Here is a 12,973-nt window from a genome sequence, read left to right on the forward strand (position 1 = left end):
AATGTTAAAGGCTAAGAATGCTGGGGATATTCAGCCACCGGAGACCAATCTATGTGGATACTATGTCTGTGAGATGATCCGGAGATACACCTCTGAGCGGGTTCCGAGTGATACCAATGCTCAGAGGAATAACCTCCGGTGGATGCTTAGTCCAGAAGCTCGCTTCCGACCACTTCAAGAGGAACTAGCTGGATGGTTCAGCAGGGAAGTCCTCCATCCTAAAGGAGAACACTATTACGAGGACGTAGAACTTTATATGCATTAAATCATGTATGGAAACTTGTTCAAAATTGTATATGGTCATCCGATGATATTGAATATATATTGTATATTCCTCTTGATTTCTTTTTGGTTCTAATTTCAAATTTATTTGAAATTGTACATTCATATGCATGTATGTAGTACCGTAGAATATATGAAACTCCTTCAAAATTAAAATAAAGCACAAAAGAAATAAAACAATACAAATTAAACAGAAAACAGGTTTAAGGGGGGGGGGCTAAAACCCTAAACCTGCGGCGGCCTTTAGTCGCGGTTGGCCAGAAGAACCGCGACTAAAGGTCCTCCGCCCCGACGGCCACCTGGCGCCCACGTGGACGGGCCTTTAGTCGCGGTTCTTAAGCAACCGCGACTAAAGGGGGGGCCTTTAGTCGCGCCCGTTCGGTCGCGGTTGCGCAACCGCGACTAATGGCAGTTGCGAACCGCGACCAAAGGCCCTTTTTCCACCAGTGTTCCCTTGTCTGCCACTAGCAAAACAACTTGGAAGTGGACTAATCCAGTACCACGAACACGAAGCACCGCCGCACCGATCCAACAAGTCTTGCCCACATTGAACGCCACGGGAACGGCAATGCGGTACCGCTTGCCGGTGACAGGGTCCCATACAAGGACTGGGTACCCCGCAGGGTGCCCCGTAGGTTTGTCGAGACTGAGAACTAGTACTAGACCATGGCGGCATCCAAGTATCAGGTGATCGCCTAAGCCGTGGTCAAGCGTAAAGGAGAAGCGTCCCTCCGAGACACAATTGGGGGAATCCATGGTAGGTAAGAAGTGGACATCGTTGAAGAACCCAAGGAGAGGAGGGTTGCGGCGGTGATGGAGGCGGAAGCGACGGGAGAAGCGAGGGTCGGAGGCGACGTGGCGCCAGCCTTTGCTGACGAGGGAGGAGCGCGGGAGGGAGGATGGCTCAGGGGGGAGGCGGATGAGGATCTCGGAGAGGAGGTTGTCATCCTCTAGCGGTGGCACCGCCGACGACGGGGAGCAGCGGCGGCTCGTCATCTCGCCCTCCAGATCCCGACTTCTCGTGCGGCCGGGAAGTCGAAACGTAAATCTGATGCTCTTTTTTTTTGAGGCAATGAATTGAGCGACTCACACACAGCGTCTGAGTGAGACTAAAGCCCAAATCTTCGTATTGTTTTTCTCCGAGAGAGAAAGCCCATGTGATGAGTATAGTAAAACAATTCCCACTAAGCCCCAACATTTCCAGGATTAATAAAGTTACAGGTTAGCCTCAAAAAATAATAATTTAAGTTACAGGTTTCTCAAAAAGAAAATTGGACGCGACTAGCCAGCAGCCGTTGGCTGGCTAGCGGTCCAGGGCACACGCCTAAATAAGGCAGTGGACCCTCCCCTGTTGCTAGCTGGCGCCCAAAAGAGGAAAGAAACGGTTCGATCGCTCACACGGACAGATTACCTTCTCCCGCAGTACAATCCCGCGATACAGTGCGAACCTCACGCCACAAAAATTTGTCAAAAAAAAACCCCTCACGCCACAAAAACATCGCAGCCTTCCTCCCTTCCCATACAGTCCAACCCCCCGCTCCTCCTCCAGCCTTTCTTCCCCATCTACCCATCCCTCCCTTTTCCTTCTTCGCCATGAATCTTAATACATGGAACTCTGAGGATCCATCGACCCACCCCATCAACACTTGAAGGTCAGTTTCCAATCCCGCTTCCTGTACAACCACCCCTGCGCCACCTCTCTCTCTGCATAGCTTGGGGTGTGCCCTGATCCCTGCAACAAGAAAACACAATGCTGGTTTTTCGTTCTGATTTGTCTAGAGCCAAAAAAAGGTAAGGCAACTTGTTGCAGTTATTTGATTTTTTTTCAAAACTATGTTATTTTTTGTAGCAATTTCGGAAACTATAGCGTAGAATGAAAAAAACGCAAAACTAGTAGCCCGTCGGCCAGGAGTGGGCCGAAGTAGTACTTTTCGGCCACAACTAGGCCGAAATAGTACTTTTCGGCCATAGCTAGGCTGAAGTAGCACTTTTCGGCCACGCTTAGGCCGAAGTAGCACTTTTCGGCCACGCTTAGGCCGAAGTAGTACTTTTCGGCCACGCTTAGACCGAAATAGACTTTTTGGTCAAGTTTAGGCCGAAAAGTCACTTTTTGGTCAACCCTAGGCCGAAGTTGCATGGCTCATGCTGAATTATATTGTGTCGCCACCCGTTTCCCGCCCACCCGTTTCCCGCCACCCGTTTCCCGCCAACCCCTTCCCGTCATATGTTTCCGCCACCCGTTTCTCGCCAACCCCTCCCCGGCAATCCCTTCCCATCTTATTTTCCCGCCAATCCGTTCCCGCCTTATTTCCCGCCAATCCCTTCCCGCCTTATTTGCCCGCCAATCCCTTCCCGCCAACCCTTTCCCGCCATACCGCAGTTATTCTTTCCCGCCATTTTCTCCTCTGTATCTATAAAACCCCCTTCAGGCGGAGGTGGATAAGCATTCCAGTGTAGTGTAGTCGAGATGTCCCATTATCCATTCGATCGTAGTTTTCACCCTAAGATGAGCAGCACTCTGCTGAGTCTAGCTACCGATTTCAGGATGGACAATAGGATAGTTCCATGGCACGAACTCACCAGTAGTGACACCATAATGAATGAGTTGGCTCACCAACTACGTAGGTCTGGGTGGCCTGAAAGGACCTATGAGGAGGTACGTCAAGAACTTCTTAGGTTGCATGAAAGGTGGAAGAAGGTGGTGGAGCCGAAGAGTGAAACTTTCAGAAGGACTGCAGAAAAGCATCCATTTTTATGGACTGAGGAGAGCGAGGACGACGATGATATCTTCATGTCGCCGCTTCTGGGTTCTGCATCCGCGAAGGGCAAGAGTTCTGTATCGACCAAGGGCAAGAGTTCTGCATCGACGAAAGGCAAGAAGAGCGCATCGTCGAAGGGCAAGAGGGCTGCATCAACGGAGGATGACGATGATGACTTCATGTAGTATGTAAGATGTATTCCAGTTGTACCGTTTCATTCAGATGTATTTGCATTATTAGTTTGTCTTGTATTATTGTAGGGCATTATGTTCTATCTGAATTTCATTTTGTAGTATGTAAGATGTATTGCATAAGTTCAGCCGCACCGTTTAATTCAGATGTACTTGTATCTTAATTATCGGTTGTAGTCTATTTGGAAGTGTAACTGAAATAAGAATGCGAATTAATAGTAATATGTGTCTCGCATACATAAAACAATATATGTCTCCTGATCACATAGAAGCAAGTGCGATAGTAACACATACATGAAGCAGGTCTCATACATAAATACTGACACACAGCTGCGAATAGTCTGAAACTAACATAGATAATGAGTCATACATAGATAGATAAGCATATCACTGCGGGGGACGACGACGAGTCTGGGTCTTCCTCGGGCGAGGACCCGAAGGCGATAAGCGCTGAGGCGGTGGACGAGGCTCGCGATAACCACGACCATAGTTAACCTCGTCTGTCACGGTCTGTGTCTCCTGTGTCGGTGGTGGTGGTGGAGTGTGAAACACTGTCTGCGAGAAGCCATAAATGTTTGTAGCTTGGTCATCATCCTCGCGGTCGCCCTCAAAGTACGAAGCACCACCACTAAGGATCGGTGACTGCTCTGAATGCATGAACGGTTGCGACTGGTTGCCGCCTGCGGTAAAGTAAAATTGATACAAATGCATGAACGAAGCACCACCAGTAAGCATCAGTGACTGCTGAGAATGCAAGAACGATTACTACACTGTTCAAAAGAATGTAGTGAGTAGTGTTACCTAGATTCATCTGCTGATGCCAGTAAGCGCTCCCTAGCTGTGAAGGAGGTGGCTCATGCCAGGAAGAGCTCCCTGGCTGTGAAGGAGGTGGCTCATGCCAGGAAGAGCTCCCTGGCTGTGAAGGAGGTGGCTCATGCCAGGAAGAGCTCCCTGGCTGTGAAGGAGGTGGCTCATGGCAGGAAGATCTCCCTGGCTGTGAAGGAGGTGGCTCATGCCAGGAAGATCTCCCTGGCTGTGAAGGATGAGGTTCTGCACGATGCACAGAGGGTCGTGGTTCTGAACGGTGCACAGAGGGTCGTGGTTCTGAATGTTGTACAGAGGGACGTGGCGGACGATGTGCTGGAGGAGGAAGTGCAACATCCGAAGTCCGTCTACACGTGACAGCTGCGTAAATCCCGCGTAGCTTGTCATCAAGACGCCTCAACCATGAGACGCCCTCTCGCGGTGGGATAGTTTCTCCCCTCTGAAAGCGCCGCATTAAAGCGGAAACCTCCTCTCGCGCCTGTACTGTCAAGTCACCCTGTACACAAAGAATGAACCAATTATATGCTCGTTGTATGATAGACACCACGAATAGACAACCAAGCGAATATGTCCAGATTAACAAAAGACTTAACATATGAGAACCAAGGCATTTACCGCGTGGTGTCTGGTTCCCACAACAGAGGCAGTTGGGTACATATCGCTGGTGAGAGGGGCTTCGATCTGATCAGTAGCAGCTGATGGAACCAAGTAGATCCTCGTTGTATGCCGGTAACGCTGCAGATACAACCCAAACATTTCCCAGTTAAAGGGCCGAACCTCACCCCAGATATTTGTCGCAGCGGTAGTCCATTCGTCAACGTAAGGGGTAATGCTCTCAAGCCAATAAGTCATGGACTTGTTTCCTCCTAGGCGACTGTCCCTGAGATTGACATGCGCGATACATGGTTAGGTATATTATGAATGCAGAGCTGCCAACTAAAATAGTATTAGTACTTACTTGTGCACGTGGTCTGGCAAGTGTGGAATATCTGGAATCGCAGGCTCTTGATATAGACCGAACTGTCTCATCACCCTATGAAGAGACATCTCCTCAACCGTCACGTCGAACACCAACTTGGCCTTGGTCATCCAAAAGTGCCGATCTCTAGTGCACAATCCAGAAATCCCAACTGGGTACCTCGATGATATAGCCTGAGGCGAGTATGGCTCCCAAATAACTTGATCCTCGTGCAAACTATCAAACTGCGCCATGAAGGACGGGTAGCATCCCCTAACCTGAGTATGCGCAAACTGTCTCTGTGCATGACAACAAATAAGCATTAGTAATACTATTGAATGGCAAGAAATAATTGAATTAATTGTTACTTAATATAAAAGTACCTCTCGCCGTGTCCAAACAGATCCCATAGTAGGTAAGTCGCCGATAGCAGGCACATAAGTCCCAGCTAAGTCCTCCAAACCAAAAGGTTTATCAATGTAGACATAGGGTCGTCCAATAGGGAACCTCTCGTATGACCAAAGCTGCAACAATAATGGACATCCAACAAGACTAGATTTTCTAGACTTCAACAAGCAAGCTTTGCACAGGCCTCTGTACGTAGCCGCCAACACAGCAGAACCAAAACTCCTCTGTAGAATATCCGCAGGGCAACGTGCGTCAGCTATCTCTCGTGCAATACCGATGAGTCGTGCATCGACAGTGGTCACGTGGTTCTCCGTAAACATTGTCTTGCCGAATAGCCAAAGAATATATGCCTCTAGGGACCGGTCAATCTGAGCCTCCGACAACTGAACGTCGGGATGTCCTAACGAGACAATCTACATAGAAACGTAATAATTGTATGAACATCAGACAACTAAAAAACAACATTTGTTTAAGTGGCCGTGATGGTTACCTGAAACTGGCTCAACCATCTAAAAAGAGGTCCATGAGGATCGTTGTCTATAGCCCTAGCAGTCGGGACTGCAGCCAAAAAACGGGTCTGCATCGCTGCTTGCCACCCAGATTCTGCCTCTAAGGGACCTATGGCAGCACCGGCCAGAGGTAATCCCAACAAGTAAGACACATCCTGTAAAGTAGGCGCCATCTCTCCCCAAGGAAAGTGAAACGTATGTGTTTCTGGTCTCCATCTATCTACTAAGCAGGTAAGGAGTGACTTGTCGTAAGAGAAACGTCTCACTTGCCTCTTGTGTAACTGCAATGGTTCACCTGCCTCATCTAAGTCCGGACCATCAATCCACTCATCCAATGTACCCTCAACCAGCCGTGCCAAGGGTAGAAGTCCAGCCCAACTTAACCTACAAAATAAAGAGATTGTTAGCGGTTATGAAAAGTATGTCAAACATAGTAAGTCATTATATGGTCTCCATTATATGCACACATACCTATCAACCCATGAATCGTGTATCAGCCAGTTAGTCTTTGGGGTACGAGTGACCAACACGTCTAAGTTGTTGCCCGCTTCCGTAAGAGTGCCCCGGTGCTTTCTATCGATGTTACCATTAACTAAGGGATACGAAGACATATCTGCAATTCAAATTATCCGCACAAATTAAAACATAGTCCTGACATATTACAAATTAAAACATAGTCCTGACATATTACATATTAAAACATAGTCCTCACATATTACAAATTAAAACATAGTCCTCACATATTACAAATTAAAACATAGTCCTGACATATTACGTATTAAAACCCACTACGGCACATTATATAGCTTGTGAGTTATTTCTTCCTCGTCCGCCCCTTCGGCCTCGACTGCCACGACCACGTCTGCCTCTTGCTCCTGTTGTCGCAGCCGTCGATGTGGAAGCACTCGTCGATGCGGAAGCACCATCTTTGTTCAGGTCGGGACAATATTTCATCCTATGCCCATAAGCCGCGCATAACAAACATTGTCTGGTTGCTCCACCAGCTTCAGACTGGTCCATATCGTTCCGGATGCGACGGGCCTTTCGTCTGCCCCTACTTGTTCGCCGAAGGTCTGGATGCGGGATGTATACTCTCTCACCGTCGTTTACCTTGTTGAAATTGCCGACGACTCTAAACCCTGTCATCTCGCCTGTCCAGGTGTTGAGCACTGCCTCTTTTAAATAGTATGGGGACACGAAGGATATAGCATCCAACTGAATCTGGCCACAGGCAGCCAACACATGAGAGCAAGGTAGGTGCAGCAACTTCGGTTTGTTGCATGTACACTCACACGTTGGATAAAATTCCGTTCCAATTTTAACCTCGTGTGTCTTCACCTCATTTCCAGAACCAAAACCATCGGTAGGAAGCTGAACCTCATACCTCCTTTCTTCATTCCCTATGAGTCTGACACTGTGCTTCTTTGCTTTCTCTATCTTCTTTGCCATGTATTCCATGACACGGCTACAATAAGGTGTGTTCTGATTATCTTCAATATGCTTCTTTGCTAACTCGTGCCTTTCTCTGAAATATCTCAAAGTGCCATGGAATACAGCCTCCACAATAGCTGTGAGTGGCAATGCTCTATTCCCTCTCAGCACAAAGTTATACACCTCTGCAAGATTGGTTGTCATGTGGCCATACCTAGCTCCATGTGTGTCATGCAGCAAAGACCAATTCATTGGAGGCTCTTTCTCTATCCACTCAGAAAAATTCTTTATTGCCCTTCCCTTCTTTCTCTTAGTATTAGGAGGGTCAATTGCTGGCAAGTCGCAAAGACCAACTGGCTCCTCTAGCTCCGCGATGAGTGCTGCTAATTTAACCTGATCTTCTTCCATTTTCTTCCTTGCACGGACCTGCTTCTTAGTAAACTCATCTAGTTTTGACCAAATAAATTCGTATTTCCGCTGCTGGCTCTGCTTGCATAATTTTTTGAACAAGTTCATCAACCGCTTGTTCTTGAACTGTGAGAAAAAATTAGCCCCAAGATGGCGCATGCACCACCGGCTCTGCAAGTCCCTCCAAGGTGTTGGTTCGTCATCTGCTGGATTCCGAAGTGTCTTCACGGCCTTCAATATACCAGCATGTCTGTCATGAATGACACACACGTTTGGTCGGTCCTTCACGATGGCAATTTTCACTTGGCGGAAGAACCAAACCCAGCTGAGAAAGTTCTCACCCTCCACAAATGCCATGGCAAGTGGGATGATTTGATTGTTCCCGTCCACACCAATAGCAGTAAGGATTTGCCCTCTATACTGACCGGTCAGGAATGTACCATCCACAAACATAACAGGAGGACAATGCCGGAAAGCTTCGATGCACATAGCAAATGAGAAGAACACTCGTTTCAACACCTTGAAATCTGGTATACTCAGCAACCTCATGTGTTGTACGTTCACATAAGTGCCCGGATTCCTTTCCTTCAGTATGCCCAGGAGACGGACAACATTATCATATGAGTCGAAGAACGTCCCAAACCTTTCCTCCATAGCCTTCTGCTTAGCCCTCCAAGCCTTCCCATAAGCAATGACATAATTCCATCTGACCTTCACTGCTGTCTGGATGTGTTTTGCTTCCATATCTTTCTTCTCTACTATCTCAGTATACATGAGTTGCGCAATGAGACTTGAAGTCAGGTTCGGATGCTTCACCAGCAGGTTCGTCCTCACACAATTATGTGGGACGACAATGGTGACAACCCAGTGGATGTCATACTTCGGCACGTGACCGTGCACCTTCCCAGGACAACCTGGTACAACACATTTCACGGTATAGTTTGTTGGACTTGATATGTGTGTCTTGAAAACCCTCTGCGTAGACATAGCCCACTTTATCACCGCATACTTCAATTTTTTCTTTGTATCAAACATAGCCCCTATTTGTACTTGGTTCAGATTATACTGCCATGGAGTCTCATGGCCATCGTTCACCGTAAGGCCGGTGGATATGTCCTGCTCCCATGCAGAAGGAATCGGTACCTCAACTTCATCCTCAGAATTTTCAGAATCCAGTTCCTCCACCAATCCATCCTCGTCCTCTTCCTCCATCACCCTCTGCATTTCATCCCCTTCCTCATCCCCATCAGCAAAACCAGAAACAGCTAATATTATCGACTGGCTACTCTGCCCAGTATCAGGACCACAAACATTGTGTGGCACGTAGTCTGACTCTTTCTCCGGTTGGCTAGCATCCACATCTTGTGGCTGTGACCCGGATAAAACAATCTCGTTAGCCACTTCACTGCCTTGGCCGGGTTCATACCCCCTGTGGAGTTGTACGGTATTCTCCTCCTTCGGCACAGGTTGCACAAGTGCATATGGGTGGATTCTTCGGTCTCGGCAGCGTCTTAACAGGGACAACCAATGCTGGCTCCTATCTACCGGCATCAACTCCCACTTGACATTTTTACAAGATTTGGTCCATAATGCATGAATACTGACGGAACATACTTCAGGATCCAGACCGAAACTAGTTGTCAACCAGTACTTCAACTGTCTAATGTCCAGTCTGTCCGGGTCAGCTAGTGTCATAACGCCATTTTTAAACTCGCTAAGATCAACCCCCAACTCATTATATCGAACATTACCAGCGCCGTAGTAAACATTCAGATTTACTGATTCAGACATTTTCACCTGTCAGACATTGCCATCTTCTCATTAATCACAACGAACTATGCGCTAAAATGCCTCCAAAAATATAATAACACTAAAATTCATGATATACACTAATATTATCCGCTACACGAACTATGCGCTAAAATGCCTCCAAAAATATAATAACACTAAAATTCATGATATACACTAATATTATCCGCTAAAATGCCTCCTAAATTAAATTAACACTGAAATTCACAACGAACACTAATATTATCCGCTACACGAACTATGCGCTAATATTTACATAATATTTGTGACGACGTGATTATACCTTCGAAGTGTGTGTCCGCTTCTCCTCTGTAGCTGCTGCTACTACTCACCTCCTCCTCCTCACCACCTCCTCCTCTGCAGCTGCTGCTACTAGTCACCACCACCTACTACCCGTCCTCCTCTCCACCATGGCTCCTCCTCCCCACCATGGCTGCTCCTCTACACATCAAAAACTATCCCATAGCAAAAAATAACACCGTAGGCCCGTGGAGATTGCTATGATCTACCGATTCTGTGGGTTGGATTTGCAAATGAGTGGCAAATGGAGGAGATCGGCGCAGGGGGAATTCTACAGAGAAGAACTGAGAGAGAGAGAAAGGGAAACGAAGAAGGATCCAACGAAGAACAGCAGCGCAGGGGCGAACGGTGCTTATCCGCACCTTTTCGGCCTACGCCTGGCCGAAAAGCTCTTCGGTCGAAGCCTGGCCGAAAAGGCCAGCTTCGGTCACCGGTGGGCCAAAAACGGCCCAGTTCGGCCTCCTCGCACCCGAAGCTACTATTTTTGGCCGCGCCCCCGCCAACAACGTGTTTTCGGCCCAACCACGGCCGAAAAGCCTACTTCGGCCACACCCTGGCCGAAAACTGCCTTTTCGGCCCACTCCTGGCCGACGGGCTACTAGTTTTGCGTTTTCTTCATTCTACGCTATAGTTTCCGAAATTGCTACAAAAAATAACATAGTTTTGAAAAAAATTCCAGTTATTTTGGACAAGTTAAGTAAACCCAACAGACAAATCTATGTAATGCACTCTAACTTGCTAGGTATTAAAAAACCTTGTGTTCCTTTTCTATATCTATATCTATACTTCTATATATACTACTATTAATATATATATATATATATATATATATATATATATATATATATATATATATATACACTACTATTAAAAGAGCAAACTTAAAGTCCCCTAAAACCACACAGTAAACTGTACACGGAGTAACCAGGATCCTCGGATTAAGTCAACTTAAACGCATCCTACTGCTTATATTACATCAATGGGGTAACAATCCGATTAACGTCTGAGATCAATTGTTCTGCCTGGCAGACGCCGAGGTCTGCGAACAGCCCTCGCGGTCCACGTCCCCTAATCCCCGCGGCCCCGCCTGCGATACGTGGATCAATTCCATCCGACTCGGTGCCTCGCCGCCAGTCAGAAAGGAAAAATCAGTGCCTCCCGACCCTTCTCTCGCTGGGCACAGCAACCATGGCGATGGATCTGCAGTGTCCGCAGCCGCTCCACCTCGGGTTCCCTGACCCTTCTTCTCTAGGCTGGGCAGAGCAACCATGGCGGCGGATACGCAGCGTCCATGGCCACTCCACCTCGGGCAGCGCGGATCACGGCCAGCGGCCCGATGGAGGCGGGTACCGGCGCGGTTGCTGTTCTGCCCTGCGCTCCCTCCATGTCTCCTCCTGCGCCTCCGGTGGCCAGACGCTTCTTCGACTCCGGCCTAGGTAAGCCCCTGTGCTCTGCTCTCCCTCATGCGTGCGCCCATACCTGCGGCCGTGTGCTACAGCCATCGAGCTGCGGTGAATCATATGCTGGCCATGTCAAGTTCTAGGATTTTCGTCTCTGCATAGGAATCAATTTTGGAGGCGTGGTTCCTTGCTTTTCTAGGCTGATTCAGATTTTTTTTCTTTTCGATTCACAAATGTCGGAAGAAGAGGTTAGAGACAAACTGTCCAATCTGTTGTGACTTCATATTCACATCAATCTGAATGTAATGTAGACAAACTTCAGTGGCATATTGAAAATGGTTTACCCTTTTCTTCTTGAAACAGATAAATGTTGGATTAGTTGACCCTGTCATTATCTCATTCCACCCCAACACATGGTATAGCTTTTCTTCTTAGATCATCGTTGATCTTACAAACTGCAAGGGCACCCTCATCGTTAGCGGATTTATATTTCTCAGGTCAGATAGTGTGCAGCCACACATGGTCAACATCCAGTTTCAGAAGAATGTACTGCTGCAGGTAACCACGACGAGTAAACGATCTTCCGCTGCCTTCCGGTCAATTTTGTTTGGATGATGCGTGATTCCTATCATTGAGTCTTCGATAAACCAAACAGTTACTAGAGTAGTTAATTAGAAGCCTAATCATGTGTAACTATTGTGCATCGAGTCTTCAATAAACTAGAGCAGTTTCTACATGCAAGAAGTATCGAATAGTATTTGTTCTTGTTCCATGGAGTAGCGAGCGAGAGAGAGAAAGTGAAAAATGTTTGCAGGTTATTATATACAGTGCTTGTTTCTCATAGCGCGCTTTTACCTGTGATTATATATCGTCCATTGATTAGTTTGGTTGAATCTGGGCATGCTTTTATACTTAAAATCGATCTTGATTTCCTCGTACCACCTGTATCTGTATATGTGCAGCGCAGGCGAAGTCGAATGACAAGAACCAGCTAGATGAGGGCATCCATTCAAAACACATATCTAATCTTCTATGTGTGGGATCCTTTTTGTGATCTGAATTGTTGTTGGGGCGAGCTTGTTACTCTCTACATGGATTTCAAGTTGGATGAAAGCTACACACTGAGCAAGATCTCCATCTGGACTGGCGACGGCTTCCACAATCTCAAGGCAATTCCTCTTTTCTGAAGATAGCAGCGAGGTGCCAGTAAGAACACACACGTATCTCTGAATTATAAGTTATGATCTGTGCTCTATGGTGAGAGCACATATCAATTGTTTTTGAACAATACTCAGGTTAGTTTGGTATAGTTCTTACATGTATTGCCATCTCAGCTTACCAGGAGCCTAATTTTTGTAGTTGTATACTTATTGTATGTCTGCATATATGTTTGAATTGAACACCTGCTGCTGTTTTTGTGATCCGCGCACTTGCTTGAAATATAATCAACTTAGTTGGTTGTGATCTTGTTCTTCAAGTGAACTGTGGTTTAATCAAATGCATTTGGTATTATCTCATGTCGTCTTCTTAGTACTGTAAAGTGCAAAATGATCATGTCATATGTCTCTACTAATTGCTGAACGCTAAGTTGAATATAATGCATTGTTCTGTGGGTAAGGAACCTTATAAATTGATGCATTGAAATTAATTGTAAGAAAACTTCTTGACAGGAAAACGAGGACTACCAGCATCT

The 12,973-nt window shown here is 46.8% G+C and overlaps 1 protein-coding gene and 1 pseudogene across 1 annotated transcript; one reads left to right on the forward strand and one right to left on the reverse strand.

Annotated features, from left to right (window-relative positions):
- Window positions 1–4,203: 4,203 nt before the first annotated feature.
- On the reverse strand, window positions 4,204–6,485 carry LOC123129408 (serine/threonine-protein phosphatase 7 long form homolog). The gene is made up of 7 exons (XM_044549588.1): window positions 6,404–6,485; window positions 5,914–6,316; window positions 5,399–5,836; window positions 5,016–5,308; window positions 4,673–4,937; window positions 4,367–4,553; window positions 4,204–4,226 (listed from the first exon to the last, which is right to left on the reverse strand). The coding sequence occupies exons 2-7, from the start codon at window positions 6,103–6,105 to the stop codon at window positions 4,204–4,206; spliced, it is 1,398 nt and encodes a 465-aa protein (XP_044405523.1). The 5' UTR covers window positions 6,106–6,316; window positions 6,404–6,485.
- Window positions 6,486–11,068: 4,583 nt separating this feature from the next.
- Window positions 11,069–12,467, forward strand: LOC123131504 (anaphase-promoting complex subunit 10-like; annotated as a pseudogene).
- Window positions 12,468–12,973: the final 506 nt, after the last annotated feature.

Source organism: Triticum aestivum, chromosome 6A, assembly GCF_018294505.1.
Source record: "Triticum aestivum cultivar Chinese Spring chromosome 6A, IWGSC CS RefSeq v2.1, whole genome shotgun sequence".
Classification (NCBI taxonomy): Eukaryota; Viridiplantae; Streptophyta; class Magnoliopsida; order Poales; family Poaceae; genus Triticum; species Triticum aestivum.